The sequence below is a fragment of the Castor canadensis genome, chromosome 1 (assembly GCF_047511655.1).
Source record: "Castor canadensis chromosome 1, mCasCan1.hap1v2, whole genome shotgun sequence".
NCBI classification, from domain to species: domain Eukaryota; kingdom Metazoa; phylum Chordata; class Mammalia; order Rodentia; family Castoridae; genus Castor; species Castor canadensis.
The window spans coordinates 51,599,305-51,624,947 of NC_133386.1; the positions used below are offsets into that span (position 1 = coordinate 51,599,305).

General features: G+C 37.9%; 1 protein-coding gene and 1 non-coding gene across 2 annotated transcripts in view; both read right to left on the minus strand.

Annotated features, from left to right (window-relative positions):
• LOC109700795 (sodium-dependent glucose transporter 1) overlaps nucleotides 1–25,643 on the minus strand; it is a 153,156-nt gene that overhangs the window by 68,086 nt on the left and 59,427 nt on the right. Inside the window, 2 exon segments of the mRNA XM_074076705.1 lie at nucleotides 18,891–19,344; nucleotides 21,176–21,320. Of these exon segments, the coding sequence (XP_073932806.1) occupies nucleotides 18,891–19,344; nucleotides 21,176–21,320 (599 nt within the window).
• LOC141416766 (small nucleolar RNA U13) lies at nucleotides 817–916 on the minus strand. The gene has a single exon (XR_012441363.1). It is a non-coding gene; the product is annotated as a small nucleolar RNA U13 (small nucleolar RNA).

Genomic DNA, 25,643 nt, shown 5'->3' on the forward strand with positions numbered 1-25,643 from the left:
AATCTCAATTCTCCTGATCTCTGCTTCCTATAATAGGCATGAGCCATTGGCATCCAGCTTAAATGTCACTTTGAGGCTTAATATTCTCATATGGCTCATAAGCTTCAGGATAAAACTTCAACTCCTGGCTTGACAAAGACCTCTGCTTTGCCATTGTAGCCTCACCTCCAGATACCTCCTTCAGCACACTATGCTCATGCTGTGTGGGTAACCGAGCACTGAAATATGGCTAGTCCAAACCGAGATGTGCTGTAAGTGCAAAACATGCAGAGGAATTAGAATTCTGTGGGGTGAAAAAAGCATGCATATAACTCAATAATTTCATATGACTCCCTGTTAAAATAATATTTTAGCTATGAGGTTAAGTGAAATATGTTGTAAAAACAAATGTCATCTCATTTTATTTTTTTAATGTGGCTACTTGAAAATTTAAAAGTTCACCATGGCTTGCATTATTTCTTTTCTTTTTTTCTTTTTCTATGTTATGTTCCTTAAAGAAACCCACTATGGTTGCAAAGATAAAGATAGCTGCTGATGAAGGGGACCTCAAACTTTTAGATAAAGTTGATAGAAATGGAGACCTGTTCTATAGGAAAATGATTTAAGACAGGTGTGAGATTATGTACATTTATTGGCTTTACTTGACTTTGAATCCAAACGCTAATGCATCAATTCACCTAAGGAAGCACCAAAAAGATCTATTATGGCTTTTCCCTCCAGTGCTCAGGATCAAACTCAGGGCTAAGCCAATGCTATACCACTGAGTTACACCCCAAGCCCCTATTTTAACAGTTATTCATTTTTTTGCCAAGTTCACGTCAGAAGGGTAATGTGCCAACGTAACAAGGTTTGAGGGAGGCATATGTTATGCAAAGGCATGAACACCCAGTCATCACACTACGAACCAAAAAAGCACCTATTTTAACTTTTAAAGAGACTTTCTTTAATATTTGCAAAAGACTAAATTTAGCAGTCATTCATCTGATGAAACTAAGAACACCTGTCTACCAAATTGCTATTATTTCTTTGTTAGTACAGCTTTTGCTCCTCCCCCAATCTACTTTATAATCTTTAAAAGAAATAATAGGGTGAAATGTTTGAGATATTCTGAAAGAGGGTAAATTGGGTAAGTTAAAATTATACTAAGTGGAAACTTAGTTCTTTAATGATAAAGGACATTATTTCATCGAATTTTGTTACTGTTGTCACTGTCGTTTATAAAGCAAGAATTTCGACTTCCATTATTACTCCCTGTCCTTCCACTAAAACTGGCAAGCTAAGAGTTTCTCTGGTCAATAAGTGAGGGAATCTGGGGGCTAGAGGAGCCAACACTGCGCATGCTGGATCTAGGACTCCTTGAGATCCTTCCTCACTGAGACAGCCAGCAGTACCCAGGAAGTTTGGTGTGTTCCATTGGTGGCCTGGGTTTCCCACCACTGCTGTGATCTGTTTTATAAATTTCTGCACCCTCTCATCCTCTAGGGACCACCATTCACTTTGTTTGGCAGAAAACATGACACTGGCAAAACTAGTATTTCTAATAGTCACATGGATAGAGACATAAAAATGTTGAACAGATATTTTCATATTTAACCTTATTTTTTAAATGAATACAAAGCTTATGTTAAAGTCAACCGTCTATCCAGGAGATAATGTTATTTTTAGAACAGTTGTTTAAATTTAACTTTATTGGGGGCAAGGGGTATAGCTCAGCAGTGGTCTGTGTGCTTGGCATCTGAGAGGCACTAGGTTCAGCCCCCCCCCATACCAATAAATGAATAAATAGCTAAGTTAATTTCATCTTTTAAGTGAGACTTTGAATGCACAAGTGTCTTCAGGGCAGGAAGTAGTGTTTTACTTCTGCTCTCAAACATGTTTAATCCAGGGCTGCACAACTCTAGGAATTAACAAAGTCTGATGACTGACACCTTTGATACCACCTACTTCTGAAATATTTTCTATCATTCAAACAATGGCTTTTTCTGACCACAGAAGCTAGTCTTACAGATTGTGTGAAACACTAATTATCGTTTTGTTAACCAAGAACTGATATCCTTAGAATATATGTGCCCACTCTATATCCACAGGTCACAGATAAGACAACCCAGTTCAGTTTCCCCTTCCTCTAGACATCTCCAACTTAAATAAATGCTGGTACACCTCTCCATGTAGATGACATGTAGTTGGTTTCTGACCAACCAACTGAAAGCAAGCTCCTCTCCCCTCACCCTGCCCAGGGGTAGAGTAGGTCCCATTTTAGAGATCAAGATAGCAGCCCATGAAAGCAATCATCTCACTGGAATGGCCTCTTCCCTAGGTTCTATCCTCCCTACCATTCTCCCCCAGTGCAAGACATTTGGAGGACATCAGATGAGTACTTTCATTGAGAATTCATGGCAGAGTCCTCTGGGCCCAAGAAATTCAACCACAAAGGAAGTTAAATGGGTGGCCATAGCACATCCCAGCAGTATAGTGAAAATCAGTGGTAGCACATATCTGTAGACCAAAGATGCCATGGGTCAAAAAGGTCCAATACGTACCTGCTGTACTGTGCTATTTGGTCATGCTACCATGGTCACTATATCACCCATCCTATCTGGTCCCCATTTTACAGCATGAGTGCTTTTTGTTTAATATCTGTTATGTAACGTTTATATAATTGCATAAAGAATATAATTAAAATTTCAATATATATATATACAGGTTAGACTGTACATCTTTGGGGAAAAGTAGTTAAAAAAGAAAGGAACTACTGGAGACTACAACATGATTTGTGATAGTGGACTTGAAGTGACAATGCACTGACTTAACAAAACATAAACAAAGACCATACCATGACACCAAGAAAGCGGAGCAAAAACAGGTCCAATGCAGCACCGCAGACTGAGATGTCTTTGCAGAACTGAACAGAAAGATAAAAACAAAAACAAAAATCCCACAATCTTTACCCTTCCCTATTGTTGCTGTTAATTGTGTTCTTCGGAAGATAAAAGAGATTTCAGTCAGGCAACATCTGTTTGATTGTGATGATTTTGATCCCCACCTTTCCTCCTGCGATACACATCGTCAAACTGCATGCTCATTTTGTCTCTAGGAAAATAAACTCTACCATTAAAGTTTACATGGCAAATCCAAAAATGGGCTAATAAATGCTATGTAATATTTTCAGTGATTATAGAATTCAAACTGATTCCTTCAACTCCTACTTTCCACGAGGGATACTCCTCCTCCTCACTGCTATCAATGACAGGTAAATGTGAGCTTGTTGCCGTGCATTTGTGTGTAGTGTGCAGTATAATTTCTAAGAATACATACATCTAACATTTGAAAAGCCATTGCATAACTCTAGAAGAAAATTCTGCTTAAGTATACTTTTTTAAAAAGGTAAACTCAAATAACTGAGGCTGGCCCCTTTAAAAAATAGATGTATGCTTGAGAGAGAGTAGAAAGCCTGCTAGAGTGGTTAATGGATAATCTCAGAATTTGTTGGAAATCAAAACTTTACACTACCCTTTGACTTCAAAATTGGATTAACAGAAATCTGAATGGAGTGAATTCAGTTTTTTCTTCATTTAAAAAAAATGACAGTTGTGTTCTTTATCTCCGTTTTTGCTTTAAAAAGAAGAGAGAAAGTAAATTATAGAAGTGGAACATTCCTTCGGAAATTTTGCATGAGCATTGTATGCCGCCAGCTAGTCAAGTGAAGTGATTAAAGGTGGAAGAAAACTAACTCCGGAAATGTGTGCACATAAAATTAAGCCCTTTACACCGAAACACTGAAATAAAACTTTATGGCCACTCACAGATGTTCATGGATTGGATCAGACTCAAAATGTCACTTCAGTTTGTTAAACGTAATCAACTGTATTCTGAGACTAAAAACATCTCTAAGAATGTGCTAGAAGAGAAAAATTTCTATACCTGCCACCATTTTTAAGGACTAACACCTTTGGCAGCCCAGCGACTGTTTTTCAAGTGGTATTTGTCTTGTGACTAAACTTGTGCTGCAGGGATCTATGGTTTCCTCAGCAGCTGACTACAAGAGCAGACCTTTGGCCTCCCAGGACTCTAGGAGGCATGGGAAGCTGGTAGTTTGTTTTCTTTAAACAGCTAGCCTTTCCATTTCACTAAAATGGGTTTCCATGGTGTTGATAATGATACATGGCACTGTTAAGACATGAAATAAACAGAATTGAGAAAAATGAAGTTTCTGGAATGAAGACTATTTATTTAAAAGAACAGCTCAGAAAGAAGATGGTTTGAATAATCTTAGTCTGATTTTTAAAACGTTTTCTAATGAAAAAAAATTTTAAAAGCCTTTGCTATTTTCCCTTTTCTGATTTTTAGAAAATAATTTTCTGTAGAATATATATATATGCATAACATATATATGTATATATATATTTCTTTATATATAAATAGATATCTTTGACAGAGCATCATTTAGATAAGATCAAGATTTAGTAAAATTTCTAGAGGAATTATCAGCCAAACCTAATTTGGATTTAGATGGCTGTTTATATAACCTTAAGTTTTAGAGTGGGGGTGTAGCTCAGTGGTATAGCAATGATCAAGGACCTGGATTCAACCTCCAACACTGCAAATAAATAACCATGAACTTTAGAATTTTAAGGTAGACCTCATCTTAAAAGAGAAAATAAATTACTATGATTTTTAGGCAACTTGGAATTATTTAGTTACCCTGTTAATGTCTGTGCCAAAAAAATTGCAAATTATAGAAAAAATATTCTAGCTGGGTGTTATGATGCATATCTTTAAGAATTCCAGCACTCAGGAGACAGAGGCAAGAGGATCTGGAGTTCAAGACCAGCCAGGGCTACATAGGGAGATCTAGTCTCAAAATTCTTCCTGAACAATTAAAGGGATTTAATCTGTTGGTTTATTTAAATTTTATTCATTCCACCTAAATCCAAATTTGATTCTGAAAGTTTTTCTTGAAGACTCATTCCTGGCATTCCCAGATCTTTGGTTCCTGGCTAGCAGACAATGGTCTATGAATTAGGACAGTGTCAGTAGTAAAAGAGTTGGACTGCCTATAGGTGGCCACCAAATAAGCCATAGTGCTTCTGAAGATACAAAGTGGTTCGCAGACATGAACTCTTGCTTATGATTTAAGCTTTTGGAGGGGTGGGGGGGCAGGGAGGTATTTAGGTTTCTGAGGTATCATGTGTTTCCAGATTTTGCATTTATTTAAAAAGAAGGGAAGAGAGGAATGTGCTCTGTAAACTTATTTCTGGGTTGAAGCTGACCTGGTGATAAATTCACCTATTAGCTAAATGCTCGTGAAAATAAAAGGACAGGTATGGGTATTGGAGTCTAATCAACAGCTGAATTACATGAATTTGGAAAAATAGTCCAAAGTGAATAAAAGCACCCAACAAAAGACTCATTCAAATAAGCTTAAATTTTAGAAGTTTAGATAGGCTTCATCTTAAAATGGGAAGGATAAAATCAGAAAGCATTACTTAAATCAATTTAGGGCAATCTGATAACTGCTTATTTGATGATCCTGGCAATAATATCAGTAAGCCGGATAGTTTACAATTTCTCGAAATCAGTTCTATTTCTCCTTGCACAATGAAAGATGTATAGTCTGTTGGCTTATTGAAAGTTTAATTTGTTTAGTTTAAGGTTTCTCTGATTTTTTAGAACAAAAAACTTAGGGCATTAATTATTAGGGTTTTTATTTTTGGCCATCTTGGTAATGAAACCCAAATACATACAAGGCAAATGTTCTATCATGGAGCTACATCTCCAGTTGTTATTCAGCTTTAGTTTTTGTTTTTAGATAGGGCCTCACTATGTAGCCTAGGCTGGCCTTGAACTCATGATCCTCCTGCCTTTGCCTCCTGAGTTCTGGGATTATAGAGGTGCACCACTATACCTGACTTCAGCTTAATTTTGTCCTTCATTATGAGTTGAAGAAAACCTGATCCTTCCATGAACAATTCTACCTTCTTGTAACCTCTCCTCCATAAGAGTTAGATTAATGATGTTGGCTAGAGAGCTACTCTGCCAGTCTCCTGTCCACTTCTCCCTCCAGTCTTGGTCAGTCACACATTTCTGAGTCCTTCCTTTTCTGATAATCCTAAAAGCCATCCAGCTTCTGACTCTCTCCCTACTATCATCCATAAATTCAAATTTTTTACCCAAATGAAGATTAAAATTTGTTAGGATTAAGCCTAAGTCAATTTTCCTTCTACTGTGGTCATTTCTACATACTTCTGAGATTGTCTACCCTAATTGCTCCTTTTCTTATTCTTACTTCAGAGTTGGGGGGGGGATGTAATTCATATTATTTTTTAAATGTTCAGTTTTGTCTTGTTATTATGACGTGTTCAGAAGGAAGAGGATCATGCCCTGTAGGAAGACAGATAAAGAGGTGCAGGTCTGGGTGGTCTAGATTTGAAGGTGTCCTGTCAGGTACAAAGGACACCTCTAGAGTCCCAAGGTCTAGACGCAGGAGGAAAAGAAATGTTTTTGGAGTCAAATTATGAGCTCTGCTCCTTACTCATTCAAAGATCTTGGGCAACAATTTCCCAGTCTCAAATACTGAATATTGGTTCACCCATTTGAGGGAGTTTTAAAAATCTGTAAGCACTATGTTTACCTTACTGATATTGTGCCCAAGCATTAACTTTTTTTAAAAATTACTTTTTTTATTGTAAATTTTACATCACATAAAATTTGCCATTTTAACCGTTTTTAACTCTACACTAGCATTAACTATACTCATGTTGTTGTACAACCATCCATCTCTAGAACTGTTTTCATGTTCCCAAACTGAAACTACATACCCATTAAATAATAACTGCCTATATCTCCCCCTTCTCTTCTATCCCCTCCCCCACCAAAACCACCATTCTAATTTTTGTTCCTATGACTCTGACTACTCTAGATACTTCATCTAAGTGGAATCACACAGTATTTGCCCTTTTGTGTCTGGCTTATTTCACTCAGCATAAGTGAACCAAGGTTTATCCTTGTGGTAACATATATCCCAAGCATTACCTTACTTCTTTTATTTCTCTCGTGTTATAGGCAGAACTTAACTAATTTTTAAAACTATGTGTATAGGTAGGTTTTATCATTAGGAAGTTTACTGCAGAAGAGAAAAGGAGGTAGTGTCTATGACACACTGCTTAATGAAGGCTGCTTAAGTTAGGAACCTTACAGGATTGCTGTGAAGGTAAAGGTGATGCAGATCTTAGAAAGCACCTCACCAGGAAGAGGACAGAGCAGGGCATTAGGTAATTCCTAATTCTGGGCAACTCCAATTCCAATTCGAATCCCAGGATTCAGAGCAGGCCTTAAGAGATGAAGAGTGAAGGAAGGAAATACTTGGCAGAGAGAAGCAGTAAATGCTTGTTGAAGCTAAGAACTTTCCTATAAGGAAAAGCTGGCAAGGATAAGAACAGGGATTTGTGAAAAGTCCCTGAGGGGCTGAAGGAGCATAGGAAAGAAAACTATGTGCTCATATAAAGAGAAATAATTTAAGTAGCACCCTGGATACCTGATTTATGCTGAGTACATTACAATGAATCATAAATTCAATCATTAATATATGACACTATTTAAAATTCTATAGATCTGTACCTGAGTCAAGAGGAATACAGACTACCTGACAGGCTGTGGTCACCCTTGGTACCCTATTCTTCTGGAAGCAGCAGGGACACAGTGCAAGAACTAGGGGGACTCAGCAGGACTATGTATCATTTGCATCCATTTACATATGGCTTAAGATATTTGAAATTTGAAACTGTATCATTGTAAACTGTTTTTTATTTCTTTTAAGTTTAAACCTCACATGGTCTGAGAAAGTCTCTTACTAACATTCCTTTCGTCATAAGATGGAAATAAAACTTTTGTCAACTTCAGCAGGTTATATGTTGAAGGGCAAACATGGGGGAACAAAACCCCAGAAATCTAGAGCACTGCTAAAATGTAAAGTATCTGTGAGTAGTGAAATTAGTAGACCTTGTATGTCAGCAGCCCAACCAGCCAATAAGCCCAACCTGAAATCAATCAAAAGCATAATGCTAGGTAGCAGGTCTGGGGCAACGAAGAGGAGAAGCTTCCCCTACCCAGGTGGAGTCCCTCTCCTCCCACCCCATTTCCCCTCCTCTCTCCATTATCTGTTTCTTCATTAGCATTTCCTGAAGTATAAGGAGTCTTCCACACAAAACTCCACCAGGTATTTTGTAGACAAATCCACAGTTTTTATCAGTCTTTCCCATACTTATATTCGACATATTGTGCAGGGCCTAACAAAACACACTACTGCAGCATTCCAATGTAAGTTAAAAATAGATATTCAGGGGGTATTTGTGGATTTCTTTCTCCCTTACAAATGTTAAATCTTTTAGAGGCTGAGCCAGCACTCTAGGGATAACTGCTGTACCTGAATAAACCAAACCATCCAACATTTCTAAAAACTACTGTTGAGTTATCTATAAATGTTTATTTTGGGCTAAGGATAATTTGAAACATGTGACGAATGTTCTCTGCCTTACTAAAAGCTCTATTGTAAATGATCCATTGTCTGGAGTTCTCACATATTATGTCTTCTCTTTCTACCATGTTCCTAAGTTTGTGTATTTTTTCCAAAATAGTCAAAAAGTACAAAAAGCAACAAAATCCAGCTCATTTTGAAGGTGTTCTATAAATATCTAGCATCACCGTTCATGAGTCATAGTGGCCAGAGAAGTAAAGATTCCTATTCATCTCAAATAGAAGAATTCTGGTTAGAATACTGCCTAAGGTACAGTGAAAAAGTGGACACATTTTCACAATCAAATTACAGTAGATGTTGAGATCTGAAGGGAAATAAAGGCAAGGTTAGAAAAGCTAGAAAAGCGGAGACACCGTTGAAAAAACCCTGAAAACAGTGGGGACACAGAAGGGAGGAATGACCAATCGTTCACTTAATAACCACACAAGAACTGAGCAGTACTAGTATATTTTTACAAGAGTTAAAGTATGTAAAGAAAAGGCAATGCTTGGGTTTTACAGCAAAATATGCAATTATTTTTAATTTTCAACATGCAAATCTAAAAATATTACATCAGCTAAAAGCAAGTTAGATAAAAGCATTCAGCTATTGCCTGGTCTTAGAGAGAGAGAGTGGAGAATTTCTATTTACAGGCCTCCCAAGTCTTCCACTGCCCTTTATGTGTCCAATGTGCTTGCTGTCACCTCAAAGAAGGGCCTCTGACTGCCCAAACTACAGCTGCCTCCCACCATCACCTTCCATCTCATTTTGTTTCCTTCAAAGAAAATCTATTTGAAAATTGCCCTGTTTATTTATGTGTTTGTTTACTGAGTTACTTGAGAGAGACTATATCTGTCCTTACCCTCATCCCTATATCTACAATGCTTGTGGCACAAAACAGGCACTCAGTATTTGTTGAATGAATGAATGCTTGAATCTGTTCACCTGAGTTGTAATTATAGGAAGTTACACATAGACAAGAACAAAAACAGTGACAGAATGGAAAAGCTAGTGTAAAGCTAAATCTATTCTAAAGGCATTCCTGTTACTTACTGTGCAACCTTGAACAAAGTTCAAATTCTCTGAGCCTTGAGGTCCTTATCTATTAGTGGGAAAACCAGAACTGGCACTGATTCCTTCATGAAAGGTTACTGTGAGAGTTGAATAAGAAAATGTATGTGTGAAGTAAATACCTTCATGTACTTTCTGGGAGATTGTTAGGAGGGGAATGACTGATATAACATATATATATATATATATATATATATATATTCACACAGTTAATCACAATGGAAATTCTGGTGTTTAGATTAGTAAAAACTATAGAAAGAAATATTCTTATAAGCATATTGTGAATGAATATGCTTATGCTTATAGGCAAAAATATTTAAATTAGAAAATCCTGATTAAAAAGCAAAATGATTATTTTTATTCTTTAAAGTACCAAAACAGTCTACATAATTAATGTCAAAGTAATAATCAACATAAAGATAATTAGAAGAATAAACCAAAGCCCAAACAAAGAATATAAAGGAAGGAAGAAAAGGAAAGAAATAGAGAGGGGAAGAGGGAAGGAGGGAGAAAGAGAACAGAGAAGACAGGGGAGAGGGAAAAGAGAGAGGGTGAGACTGAGTGGTAGAAAGAGAGAGAATGAAACCTTTAACTCCCTAACCACCAGGCCAAAACCAAAATTAAAATCTTAACTTTAGAGTCTTTTAGCCTAGTAACAATGCTAAGAAGATTGAGATAGGGCAACTCTTCAATTATATAACTTCAACTTCAATTATACATTTTTAATATACATTTCAATCAAATCATATATTTTCAATTAAAAAAAATGTACCCAAAACTACAGCCATCACCTACAAGGCTGGGAACATGTAATGGGCCAAGGCTTTGGTGCCATCAGAATCTTAGGGTGAACAGAGATGAGCACAACCATTCCTGGTCCAGTCAGTATACAGTGACCTTTAGTTTGAAGGGCCACTACTGTGAGCTTGCATTCTCAAGGAAAATCTGCTACACAACACCCTTGACCCTGAACTCCAAATATATCCAAGAAAGAAAGACAACAAGACCAGTGCAATTGGTATTGGCAACTGTGAGGAACTGGACTACTGTCAAAAATGGTAAAGTTAGCTAGGATTAGATAAGAAAACAGTTCATTCCTCTAATAATTTCATTCCTACAATGTGTTTGTTTACAGTGTAGGCTGTACTGTCTGTTTTCCCCCCATGGATATTCTTGGACATTAAACCTGGTTTTGCCATTTTTATAACTATGTGATTTGTGCAAACAGTTTTAACTTTCTGCCTTAGTTCCTTCTCCCATCTTAAAAAACAAGAACAAAAAAGAATACGACCTGCACAATCCCTTTGAGCTCCTAAATTACTGTTATGAATTTCTGGAGGCTTACATGTTACTTAAAAGCCATAATCTTATGAAGAGCCAGCTCAAGCCCTGGCTGCACTGTGTGCCAGCCTGACAACCCTGAGCTAAGCAAGCTGCCTCACCAGCCCTGCTTCCTCTGCTGAACAGGAGCGGTGACGCTGTGCATCTCATGGGTATTCCCAAGACCATGTTTCTGCTAGTTTCTTATAAACCAAATGTTAATAAAAATATGGGCAATTAAAAACAATGAAAGAAAATGTGGACAAGTGATCAATGTTCCATCTGTTTGAAAGGAACTGGTGAGATGAAGCCAAGTCTTGCAAGGCTTTGAAGACTGAGCGTGCTGAATCTCCACCAGTGCTCAAGTCTGCTGCTGTTGTCCTTGCTATGTTCTGCCAAGAATCAGTTCTACTGACCCAGCTGCAAAGACAGCTGGATGGCATAACTGTCCATGTCTAAACCTCTGCACCCGCATGTTGAGTCTTCTTCCAATGTGCAAAGAGGAAATAGAAACTTCCTGCTTAAAGTGAGCTGCCAATGGCTGGGGGTGGGAGCAGAGGACCAGAAAGGTACAGCAGAGATAGAAAGGCCAAGGGAAAATGGACAGCAACAAGAGCAGCTGTAGTAACTGCAAGAGCATCTCCAAAAAGATGTCCAGAATTAAACCAGCACAAACTGACTCTTTGTGGATCAGTCCACCCTCTTCACCTCCTATAGAGCCAATGGCAGTCAAAAGCCAATGTCCAAGGACAGCTTTAAAAAGGGAAGATGCCTCAAACTAACATTTGTTTTGTTCTTTGCTTGTTTTTTGAGACAGGGTCTCACTATGAGCCCAGGCTGGTCTCAAATTAATGATCCTCCTGCCTCAAGACTTTCAAGTACTGGGTTTACAGCTGTGAAATACCATGCCTGACCCTCAAATTAAGATTTTTATTCTTGCTCATCCTGTATCTTAACAACTCATTTTATGTAGGTATAAAATATCATGAAAGGACTCGTACCTCACCTGCACGATTTAGATTCTCCAAATTTGAACAAATCTCAATAGCAATCCAAGGATATGAGAGAGAAGCAAATGTGGTATTATTCAAAAGTATACATTTTATCAAATAAAATCTGAGATACTTAAACAAAAAACAAACAAAAACCCTGTGAAATTTACAAATTAACTAAAGAAAAGGACAGTTTTTCCAACATGTTAACTCTTTAGGAGATCCTTTCAGGAGACTAATAAACCAACAGTGGCCTCAAGAAAATTTATATGTGACCCTAAAATTCAAGCAGTTTACTTTTTTCCATTTTCCTATAATAGCATGTATGTTAATCAGACATAGGAAATAGCTTGCTGTAAATTTGTACGTGTCTATTTTTGTTCTGATATGCTTAATGTTTATTGTAGACAATAAAACTGAACACAAAACTCTGTATGGTCCACACTCTGCTTGTCACAGGTTGGGAGAATAATTTTGTATGGTCACAATTATTCTCATATTCACAATGCATTAGAGAAGAGAAGAGGAGGTGTGGGGACTAAAAAAAAGGTTATGTGATATCCTTTCATCCATTACTTTCAAATAAGAACTGATTTCCTTCAGAGTCCTCTCCCTGGCTGTAAATCATGCTCCAAGTTCTGCTTCAAGAGAACAGAAAAACAACTTTGGTCTCGGCCCAGTGTCTCTAAGGTGACCTGATAAAGGCACAGAAGACGCCTTCTTAAAAAAAAAAAAAACATGGGATTTACATGTGTGTCAAATCCCAGCCTGAGCGTAACTCAAATGAGTGATGCTAACTAAGAACAGCCTCACAGAGCCACTTCCTTAGCTCTAAGTATGTACAGTTTCTGTCTTTTTCTTTTCCAGTACTGGGGTTTAAACTCAGGGCCTCACATTTGCTAGGCAGGCTCTTTACCGCTTGAGCCATGCCCCAGCCCTTAAGTGTTATTCATTATACTTATTACAGTCATCCTTGCAATGGCTTGAGCTTTTGGGAGAAGGCTTGACACATGACCCATTCTTGGTAAATTTTACCCCAGTCTCCCCTTGAGGAAACCACTAAGAGAGAGTTTGCTCTTGTCCCTATTTGCATGCTCAGCACCCTGCACTCTGGCTGGAGCAGAATTCCTGAGCTGCTCTAGCCAGCAAGGTTTCACAGCCACCATCCAGTGTTGACCCATGGCAACATTTAGCATTACTCAAAGCTAAAAAGTATCTGGAGGTTCTACATGCCCCATTTATTGGCTTGTTTGCTTCAAAAGTTCATTTGTAGCTTAAAAATAAGTGGACTTGGGAGTCAATTGTTTCCTTAGTAAGAAAATGATTGTCATTAATCTTGTATCAGGTGAACAGGATCTCTGTAATGGGTCAAAGTTTCTTTTGAGAACTTTCTGTCACAAAACCAACCCACTTATATCTTATCACAGATCTTTTTCTTAGAAATCAAGCCAAGCTAATGCTGGGCATGGTGGTGCACACCTGTAATTCCAGCACCTGGGAGACTGAGGCAGGAGAGGCGAGTTCCAGACCAGCATGGACTAGAAAGACTCTGTCTCAAAAAATCAAAAACCAAACAAATAAAAATCAGACTACTGATCAGTATATTACAGATTTCAACATCTAAGTCAATCATCTTGATAGATAACTATATAGGTTTAAAAGCCTAGAAAATACAATTCAACTCAATGTTATGTTTTAGAATCAACCAACATAGATACTTAATGGCAGATTTTCAAGGTCAGTAGTACTGGAGAGATATGAAAGCAATTGAAACTAAAGTCACTAGTTTTATATTGAGTCTGGAGCATCTCATGCTAGTGAGAAAAGTTAGATTATCATTGTCACCCTTAGGCACCTGCCAGTCATCTGACTGATGTGGTTATGTGCAGTGCTCTACAAACCAAAGCTATTTAGATTTCTGGCTGGGCTACAGCTCTGCACCCTGCATCCTATTTTTAAGCACACCACCTCAGGCTCTGTGGGATTTCCAGCTGGCAATGAAGACACAGTTGCTTCAGAGACACAGAAATCCCTCCTATTTATAATCTTAGCATCGGCATAAAGCTGTGGTCAAAGCAGAACATGACAATGCTCCCTCCCGCCAACTGACAGCATGAATAATTCTTCCAAGGTTTACTGAGTTTGAGCTTGTTCGTTAAGTACTGAGTGAATAAGAACACCATCATGTCATATAAAAATCATTATGGCATGAAAGCAGTAGAGCTTAAAGATTAAAATGGTAAGAATGGAAATACCACTTGTGTCACTTTAAACTTATCCATAATCTATCTAGTCGGCAAATATTTGGGCACCCACTGTGTGCTAGGCACTGTGCTAGATGCTGGAGATCTATCATTGAACAGAGAAAGATACTTCACTCATGGTTTGAGGAGAGATATATGTATATAAAGATAGTGAGCAATAATCATAATAAAGTAAAAATATGAGGGCAGGTACCAAGTACTATGAAAAAAGAAAAAAAAGAAGAAAAAGAAAAAAGGTAATGTAAAAGGGTTTGGGAATGCTGGGATGGAGGGAGGAGGAGGATTTTTAGCCAGGTGGCCAGGGTAAGCCTGATTAGAAGGTGAAGGGCAGGAGCTGAGTGAGCAAGAGAGACCAGGACAGAAAATCAGAAAGATAGGAGGGTCCAGATCATGGAGGACCTGTAGGCCACTGTAAGGACATTAGATTTTACTCTTAGAAAATGAAGATTTCCTCATTTCCACTGAAGGATTCTGAGCAGAGTGACAAATGTACAAAGGCTTCTGTATGGGGAACAAGCTACAAGTGGCAGGGAAGGAAGCAGGAAGACCAGTTAAGAGGCCAATGGAGAGATCCAAGCTAGCGGGGCCTGGGCTAAAGTGCTAACACGGAGGACAGTGAGAGATAACTAGAAAGGAGAGCCATCAGGATTTCCTACCTTGATCAGGGGTGTGGTGAACAAGAAAAAGGATCTAAGGATGGCTCCAAGGTTTGGGGCCTGATCATCTGGAAGGACGCAACTGCCATCTGTGATGAGGATGGTTGGGAGCAGAGCAATTTTGTTGTGGGGGCAGGAGGTGGCTAAGATCAGAACTTCAGGGTCAGACATTTTTGTCTGAACATAAAGGAAGACTGAGAGAAGAGGTCTGTGCTACAAATATACATGTGGAGTCACTGGCATATACATGATGTTTGAACTCAGGAGACTGGGTGAAAGTACCAGTGGAACGCATAGAGAAAAAGCCCTAGAACATGCCGGATTTTCAGGAGCTGGAAGGAAAGTCAGGAAAGAAATTGAGAACAAGCGGTGAGGAGGTAGGAGAAAAACCAACAGTGTGTCATGCTCTTGGAAGTGAAGTGAATGGTAAGGAGGAACAGTAAGAAGTTAACTCAGGACACAAAACAAAAAAAGCTCTCAAACTAGATATGGTGGCACACACCTATAATCCTGTTACTCAGGAGGCAGAGATAGGAAGGACCACAGTTTGAGGCCAACCCAAGCAAAAGTTAGTGAGACTCCATCTTAACAAACAAGCCAAGTGTGGTGGTTCACAGCTGTAATCCTAACTACATGGGAGGCATAGGTAGGAGAATTTAAGTTCAGGCTGGCCCCAGGCAAAAAGTGTGAGACCCTATCTGAAAAATGACTAAAGCAAAAAAGGGCCGGGGGTGTGCCTCAAGTGGTAGTGTGCCTTTCTAGCAAGCAGGAGGCCCTGAGTTCAAACTCCAAACTCCAGCACTGCCAAAAGGAAACAAACAAGAAATCTCTCGTGCAAAGGAGGAAATTCCTGAAAACTGAAGCAGCTGCTACTAAGAATGGTTATTTAGAAGGTTAGACCTCATCTAAAGCCATATGTAAGATTTGTGTCCGTATAATGAGACTGTAAGTAGAGTATGCCTAAGAGAGGTAATTTGACATCTTCACCTTAAAAAGTCACCTACAAGAAAAAGATAAAACCTCCACCCTTGCTTTGAGAACATGTATATTCTGTCTCAAGTTGTCATGTATAGTCTAATAAGATCTTAAGATTTTAACAGAGCCATGGGAGCACTTCATTGCACTTCTGAATCTTCACAGATCTAAATTGAAATATTAGTTTCCTAGTTGATCAAAGATTCAGTTTTAACACAAAACCTCATGTTCAAGGTCCAACTCCAATGCCATGAAGCATTTCCTAACTACTTTAGCAAGTGAAAATCATCTTTCTCCTGTGAATGTATACCTCCCCTTAAAAGCACCTAGCAGGCAATCACATTGTCTGAAATTTTGAAAACTGAGGTATGTGCTTTACATATATTTTTTAATCCTTATAACAACTCTGCAAGGTGTATTTATCTTTATTTTACAGATGAGGAAAACAATGCTTAGAGAGGACGCCTGCGGTTGTGCAATAGGAATGGACAAACCAGGATTTAGCTCCAGGAACTTCTGCCTGAAGCCAATAACCACACTGCCTCTTGCATAAAGTATCACATTAATAACTATCAGTCACTTCCTCTGGGCCTTAAGTAACTTATTTCACCTTTCAGTGCCTTTTGTCTTTTCACTGAGAAAATTAGGATGATATTTTGCATTGTTGTGAAGATTAAATAAGAGAATGCATGTAAAAGTGCTTTGTAGACTGTAAGTTTTTGTTATTACATTTACTAGGTTCATGCTTCTCAAAACAAGTTGATATGTTATATATGTTTATCCCCTTCAACAGTCAATAAAGGGTTGAGTGTGAATTGAACATCATCTACTAGTCTTTGGAAGGATTTGAGATACTTTCTCCCCATTTCAAAGGAGGAAACTAGCATCCCCTGGGTTTTAAGTATCCATAATTCAAATCTTAAATTACAACAAAGTAACAAACTCAGTGCATCCACCAAAGACAAGATTTAAACAGCATGCATGGCATTTAATTGTCTAGTGTTTCCCAAAGGAAAAATGTCAACACATTTTTGTGAGAAAATATGCTTGCAAGGAGGAAAAATAACAAAAAAGGCATGATTTATTAATGGAGTTAGACACCTCATAGTTCTGCATAACATCTGACTTGACACCTCCTGATTACAAATAGCATCCAGAATATTGTATAACTCATAACTTATTGCCCTCTATGAAATTCAATTTACCTTAAGAAAAAGATCAATAACAAATTTATTAAATTTCCTTAGGCATATGACTTTCTCTCCAATAAAATGGATGCACATATCAGGTGTTAATCCAGGGAAGTGGCCCAATGTGCTGTTAAACAGTACTGTACTAGATTTCCTACAAGGTGAGGATGGTACAAGGAAACCAATCCCTGCTCTGCTATTTACTAACATGGGATTCTTGAGGACTCACTCAGCATCTCTGTTAATGATGGATATGTTTTCTAGTCTGTAAAATGGGGGTTAATATTATTTATTTTGCCTACTTTATAGATTTATTGTGAAGGCCAAAAGAAGTAATACATGTGAAATAAATTTATAAACTATAAACATATAACCAGAAATGGCAGCCATTTCTGCCAGTTGCTCTTTAATAAGCATCTACCATTAGCAAAGCTGAGATACTGATTTCTCTGGGTATGTTCACCTTATAGTACCAAAAAGAAAAACAACAACCACAAAACCTGGTGTGGTGGCGCACATAGTAATCACAGCATGCAGGACTCAAGTTCCAGCCCAGCATGGGCTACACAGTGAGACCCCAATCAGGGAAGGAAGGGAGGAAGGGAAGGAATTTCTAAATCCTTGAGAAAGGACACAATAAATATTTTCTTGACTAAGAAGCTACATAAGAGACAGGTATATTACAACAAAAATTAGGTTCAGATGTTTTAGACACATCTTCCTAAAGTCTGAAAACAGACTATGAGCTCTGACTGAAGCCACATACGAGGTAATTTTACCTAAAACCTAAGTCTATGAAAAATGCCAAGTGGCTCTGAGCACTATGACCTACTCCTTTCCTATGTCTGCCCATTAGTCATCCAGTTGCTTCCCCAGCTATCCTGGCAAGAGGAGAATAAGGAGCATTGAGAAATCCAAACTATTCTTAGATTCAAGACATGCCTACCATCTCTCCGTATTTTCTTGGCCTAATTACTCTGCGAAGTAAGTATAGGAGCCCACAGGGCTGATGATGTGCCTGCCAATTGATCTGTTGCTGCCAGTAATTCTGAACTGCTGAACTTTCACCAAAACACCTTAAAAAAAATTGAATGAATGTTCAAAAGTAAACTATAAGCTAAAAAAAAGACCCAAGTTCACATATGCAGTATACATCCAAGAGAAAAATTGAAGCTAGTGTCATTTCTGTTTGTCGTCATCGACACTGAACTATATACACTTTCTCCACAAACAACAAGAAAAAAGGAAGAAACATAACGAGCGCTTTTGATCCTGCTGAGGGCAAGTACTTTAACACTGCTTATTTTTGTTTTGTGTAAAGAGGCTAGATTTTTGCCTTTGAACCAGAGATCAACAATATAAAGTGCTTGAGTACTTGAAATCCTAATCTCCCTAATTTTTAGAACTTTCCTCCCATTTATCACACACTCCTCTCAATAGTATTCCATTTTCCCAGAAGTGTTCCACAAGTACATGTAATGCTTTTTTGTTGGTGTTATTACCTTATTTCTGCAAACTTCTGTTGAAAAATAATTAATTTTGGCAGTAATTACACTAGCTTTTTTTATCCCTGATTAAGACTAGTAAACCACTTCTACAGGAAGTAGCCATCAAATGTTTCATATCGATATAACTTGTTCTAAGATTTTAGCCTTCCTTTCTTACTGTTTTTTGTTTGTTTGGGTTTGGGATTTTTAAAATACTGACACAGATCATGAAACACACTCTTTGTTTAATGGCCAAATAGATGTACTAACTTTGTCATGAGAGATCTTTAAATTCAAGGGTCCCCAAATTACAATCAGGATAATGTCTGAGGCCAACTTCAACCTGATCTATCTTGCTCTTCTAAATTTTCCTGTAGGAAATGGTAATGCCAATTTCCAGCAGAGCCAAAGATACATACTTACCAAGTGAACATAAGGCACAAAGTAGCCAAAAAGTGCAAGTGGAATTCCAACTGCCCACACTGCATAAGCTGTCACCTTGAAGATGGTAAAATTGAAAATTTTTTTTGGAGGACTGAATTTTCTCCTGGAAAAAAGGAAGAATCTTCTCCCTTCACTCTCTTTATCTTTGGCACTAGAAACGAGAGGTCGATAAGTAAAGCCAGCCAGAAAGAGAACAAACATGAAGATGCAGAGGACCCGCAGGGTATAAAAGAGACCCACGCTGTCAATCAGAACCCTTAAAAGTAAAGGCAGCAAAATTGTGAAGATGCTGCTGCCAGCAGTGACAATGCCATTCACCAGTCCAAGGCGCTTCTTGAAATAGTGTCCCAAAATGACCAATGAAGGCTGGTATGCAAAGGAGCAACCGCAGGCAAATATGATTCCATAGGTAAGGTACAGAGGCTCGATGGAACTGTACGGATATGAAAAAGATGAAAGCAGCTTTAATTATTTATATCACATGTTGGTAGAATAGAACATTACATAGTAAAAGTGGGTTTTAATTAATCAATCAATATATTTCCTGCAAGTGAAAATTAACCAAAAATAAGGGGTAAACTTAATAAATCAGGAATGTGGCACTAAGTGTGAGGGGCATGGTGCAAGGGGTAGAGTGCCTCCCTAGAAGTTGTGAGGCCCTGAATTCAAACTCCAGTACAGACAAAAAAGAAAGAAAGAATGCAGCACTAAAAATAATTTAATATGAATGTGTGAGAAATGACCATTAACGTCATCAATGATTTTGTCACCCCTTCTCTTTTTCATGATGTTGGGTGAACCACATGGTGTTGTTAGGTGTGAACTGTGCTCTCCACTGCTCAGAAATAAAGTCAGCACCCAGAAGAGCCTCTGTAAGATCCTCAGTGATTAAACTAGCAAAAAACCTTGTCTGAAAACTCATTATTTTGTGGTATTTTCTCAGGTACTTACTAAGCAATCTAGTAAAGAAAAGGCAGCATTTGATACTGTCTCCCCAGGGTTATGTCAAGAACATACACAGAGAACATCTGTGCCTCATTTTTGCTGGCCTCAGGGCTGCACACCAACATTCACCCTGCATTGCACTATTCCCAGCATTGTGCAAGATAACAAGAAATCATATTCTGATTGTTGAAAGACTGAATTAGTGCCTTCACTATTGATTCCAGTTTGTAAGCTTTAAGGCCGCCTATGTCTCAAACAAATAAAGGATTAAAATTTTTTTAACTTAACTAAATAATTGAACATCTCTTGGGAAGAGGCTCACTTTAGATTTGAGGAAGGGGGTTATGTAGTAGAAGGTGAAGCAAGTGAAACTAAGGAGGGCTTCTGTTGATTGAAAGCCAAATATTTTTAAAAAGAGCTGGAGATGTGGCTCAAGAGGTAGAGCGCCTCCCTAGCAGGAATGAAGTCCTGAGTTCAAACCCCAGTACCACCAAAAATAAATAAGCAGGGCAATAAATGCAAATTTGACTTTTTCAGTCCCTATGACTAAAGCATGTTTCAACTACAGCAGTAGGAAGATAGGCAGGAAAGAAAGAGAAAGCACTAAAGGAATGCAAGTGATCTTAAGAAGTACTCTTGTTAATTACCTCCTGCTAGCCAGGACTACACATTAAACCGGGGTTTCTCTGTGGAATAGTCTAACCATGCAAGGGAATTCCCAGGAGAACTGGCGCTGTTTCACAGAGTAACGTGCCCATCAGCTCCTAGTAGTTAGTGCCTCCTCAAAGCCCAACATCTTTTCTACTAACAAATACAGGGAAGAGTACTGGTATTGAGTTTTATTTTAAAGTGTATTTGACCACGTCATTTTGCCATGATATTTAAATATTTTAACATAACCTTTTTCTTTAAAAGTATAAACAGGAATTCTCTGCCTGGGTTGGAATTAATTTTTTTTTAAATTCTTGGTCCCATTAATAAAAATTTTTTTGTCAAGCTTATGAACACCACCACAAAACATTTATTGTACCTCTTGGGGATCAGATGGAGCTGACTGTAACCTGGAGTCACTGCTCTAGATAACTTGCAGATAAAACTGATTCCTTTAGGACTTTTATGTGAATAGAAAATAAGAAAAGGACAAAATTTTTCTTGGCTCTGGGGAACACTATATCCTACTGGCATCTAAATCTTAGGCACTGCAAGCAAAAGCATTCAAATTCTCAAGCTCTGATTTGCTGCTATAGATAACAGCTCATTTCAAGCAATGAAAAGGAGGTGGTATTTAACAGTAATTCAAAAGCAACGGAATTCCTTACCTTACAAAAGAACTGGACATGAGTCCAATGAGGCCCACAGCAGCACCCAACACAGCTGTTTGCCGACAGCCAAATATGTCTGTGAAGACGCTGGCTATTGGGCAGCAAAAGAAAATCATCCCCATGGAGAGAGAACCTACCCAGGCTGGAAAAGAGGGGAAGAGAAAGGAAGGAACATTATGACATGGAAAATTATATTTGCATTTATTCCATTGTATACAATACACATCTCAAAGAATATTAATAAAAAGGTATAATCCATACTGCAAAATAAGGGAAAAGTTGGAATAAATTGACAACAAATCTGAATCATACCTCAAACACTGGCTAATTATAATTAGCTTAGCAATTATATATATTTAACTGAACTCTTGAGAAGTTCATGGTTTTAGATAAATTAAACATTTCCCTATAGCCCTATCTATTTTGATACTTACTTATGGTTATAAACAACTTCTAATCTATGGGAAGAAATTTTTTTCTTTGGTGGGACTGGGATTTGAACTCAGGGCTTCATGCCTGCAAAGCAGGTACTTCATCACAAGCCACACCTCCAGTCTATTTTTCTCTGGTTATTTTGGAGAAGGGGGGGTCTCTCAAACTATTTGCCCAGGCTGGCCTCAAACTACGATCCTCCTGATCTCAGCCTCCCAAGTAGCTAGGATTACAGGTGTGAGCCACTGGTGCTCAGCAAGTAATTCATTTAAAAAAAAAAATAAGGCCAAGGATGGTAGAATATGCCTGTAATCTCAGCACTCAGGAAGCCAAGATAGGAAGAGCTTGAGTCTGGGGCCAGTCTGGGATACATAGCAAGATCCTGTCTTTAAAAAAACAAAAAACAAATAAAGAGACATGTTTAGGACATACCTGGGTGGTCAAACTGTAAAGAAATGCACACTGTGATCAGAATAGTGGTTAACTCCCGGGTGGAGTAAAGATGTAATTATTTACCCAGTGGTTAAGAAGCAATCACTCACATGGGCCTGGCTTAGCTCTCTCCATAAGGAAACTGACTGATACACTAGTGGACAGTTTTTGACCTGGATAATAGTTACTGGGTATTTAGTTTATAACTATTTATCAACTATACATATATCTTATCTTTTATGAAAGTATATTATTTTTCACAATAGAAAATAAGAATCAGAAGTCATAGCTTCTGCTTCTGAGAAAATTCAAAGAAAATCAAAAAGAGAAAGAAATATTAAGTATAAATAATCATAATTTTTAACCAAAGAAATGAGTGTTCTCATAGGATATCAAGTCTGTAAGTTCTTCCAAAAATGTATAATAAATTAATGGGGCACATGGGCTGCAAAAGAAACAGTCCTAGTTCAGGTCATCAACTCTACAATTACATATGTCCTTGGGCAAGTCACTTTCCTTCTGAACCTGTTTTCTTATCTTGAAAATGAGTCAAATGTGTATCTTTCCAGACTTATTAAGGGATAGAAAATATACATCTAAACCCCAGTATCTGGCATATGATGCTTAATAATTTAGTATTTTAACAATGACAATAAATTGTTTATCTTATAAAATGAAGCAGATAGTCTCAAGAACTCCACTCAGCTCTCTGAAAGTTTCCTAGTTTGTTTCTCTATTTCCTTAGCAAAGATAGGAAGCCAAGGCAAAGATCATTCCTCAACACTGGGTTCAAGTAAAGCTTCACCATATTAGTAACTTCACTTCTTTGCCTTCTTGCATTTTAAATTACACACACAGTATTTTAATCAGCTGTATTTCTAAATCTTTTCTTCCCTTACCAGAAAAAAAGACTGTACTCTTAAAACACAATGAAGACACTATGCAAATGGGGCCATGTTATTTAGTAATATTCAACAATTAGTAGTGGAGATTCAAAAAGAGCATTAGAGGCTGATTGGCCAATTAAGTTTGCACACCCCAACACCACACCTGCAGAGCCATCCAATATGGGTCTGCTTAAAAACAGATGAGGGTATTTTCAGTCTACCTTACATAAAAATTTCACTGAATCTATAATAACTTAATCCCACTCAAAAGAGTTTAGTAATTTGTTTAAGAAACAATTTAAGGGTTGCAGGCATGGCTCAAGAAGTACAGTGTCTACCTAGCAAGTGTGAAGCCCTGAGTTCAAACCCCAGTACATCCAAAAAAAATTAATATTAAAACTAGGCAAACTAGAAAAAAAAATTCAAACATCCATTTTTAGATAAAAGCACTTTCACAAGTAAGATGCCAACACGAAATCATAGATCACATCAAGAAATCCTAGAACATAAAGTTACATTACATATAATGCTCACATGAGTCATGGTACTTTGAAGGAAAAAACCCTTGCACAAGTATTCACTGTGGATTCTGGTAAAGCAGTACATATGTTTTTATCTTCTAAATGTATGTTATCTTTCACAATAAAAAAAATAATAATTAGAAATAATAACTTCTTGCTATGATTCTAAGACAATCCAAACAAAAGAAAGCCAAAGACAGAAAAATAAAAACATTAAGTACAAATAATCATAATTTTGTGCTAAAGAAATGAGTGCTCTCATAAGCTATCAAGTCTATACCAAACATGAAAACTTATAAGCTTCGTTTAATAAACACTAACAACAAGATATAATCAAACACATCTTCTTGTCCTGACTATCCTCTTAAAGTTTATTCAGTGAGGAACAGTTTCCCTGTCACTGGATGAGCACTTCAGCAGGCCCAAATGCTTCTTTTTGTCAATGTTAAATAACAGAGAAGCCTGCAGTCGCTCCAGGTAACAAACCAGTTTTCACTTGGTAATTAAAAATTGTCCCCAGTCCCAGGGATACTAAGAAGGATTTGAGATCCACTGCTTCTCTTCTCTCCCACAAACTTCTCCCTACCCCTAGCTGTTGGTGACTGTGGGAGAGAGGGAGGCTAGGGGAAGGAAAGCAAGAAGATTTCAACTTGAGTGGTACTGTCAAAAGGATTACGTCTGAAGTTGAGTCTGTTTTTCTCAGATCCACTTTTGTAGGTTCTTTAAGACTCTTGCCTTAGAGTTCCTTCTGGCTATAGCTCCAGTAACCTGGGTAATTCATTCTCCTCCTGGCCTTTTGGCTGTCACTGTTGGAGCCTCACTGTCCTTCAGGCTACCTCTCTCCTTTAGAGCCCTGCCTCTGATCTTCAGGAGACACTCATTTATCCTTCATAAATCCTAACACAGCCACCTCCTGTGTAGCTCCTGCTATGGGAGTAGCTGGCAGGCACAGCTCTCTCCTTGTTGGACATCTCAGGCAGTCAGTCCCTAGTCCTCTCTGCTCCATAAGAGAGAAATGGGGGGACTCTTCAAATCTCCAAGTGATCTCTCTTAAGCCCTCTACTAGACATCAAGCAAGAGACCATGAGCCCTTACATTTCCCCCAGAGTAGTGGGAAGAAGCCACAATAAGATTTTCTCCAGAATCCTCAGCGCACCTGGCTAAGAACAAATTAATTCTTGAATGAATAATTGCTTACTATTGCAAACTATTGCTTACCATTACAAAAATGTTTTTGTAAAGTTTAAACATGGCATCCAAAGAATTCAGTCTAATTGTTTATGAAATTCACCACAAAAGTGAAGTCCTAAATTCAATCCTCAGTACTTTAAAAAAAAAAAAAAGGCTCATCTCAGTGGCTCACATCTGTCTGTAACCCTAGCTACTCAGGAGGTGACATTAGGAGAAATGCAGTCCAAGGCCAGCAGCAGGGGAGCGGGTAGCAAGATCTGCATCTCAACCAATAAAAGTTGTGCATGGTGGTGTTCACCTGTCATCCCAGCTATAGCAGACATGTAAATAGGAGGATTGTGTTCAGACCAGCCAGGACATCAACAGAAGACCCTATTCTATAAATAACTAAAGCAAAAAACTAGGAATATGGTTCAAGTAGTAGAGTACCTGCCTAACAAGCACAAGGCCCTGAGTCCAAACCCCAGAACCACCAAGAAAAAAAAGTTGATGGTCTCCTATAAAACAAATAAAATAAAGCCAGTGAGATGGCACACACCTATAATACCAGAACTAAGGAGGCTGAGGCAGGAGAATCACCAGTTTCAGGACAGCCTGGGCTACACAGTGCTATTCTCTTCCACATCTAATTATGATTATTAATAATAAAGTTTCAACAGAGCCAGATGTTGTACTGAGAATATATTTGTTGTAATCAGATTGTTTTGGCTAATCCTTAAAATGTTATCATAGGGTAATACTTTTATTAAATTCATTTAATAACTGAAAAACTGAAGCATGTAGTCACTACATCTGGTATGACAAAAAATATTCAAATGCAAAACAGCCTTAGTTTATCTATGTCAGTCTATTAAACACTCACACAATGTTTCCTAAAATTGTTGAAAAAATAAATCTTTTATAGTGGGAAAGGTACTATTTAAATTATTTTTATGTTGTATGTATATACAACATTCTCTCCCTTCCTATTAAAATGCCTATTATATTGTCATTAAAATGTCT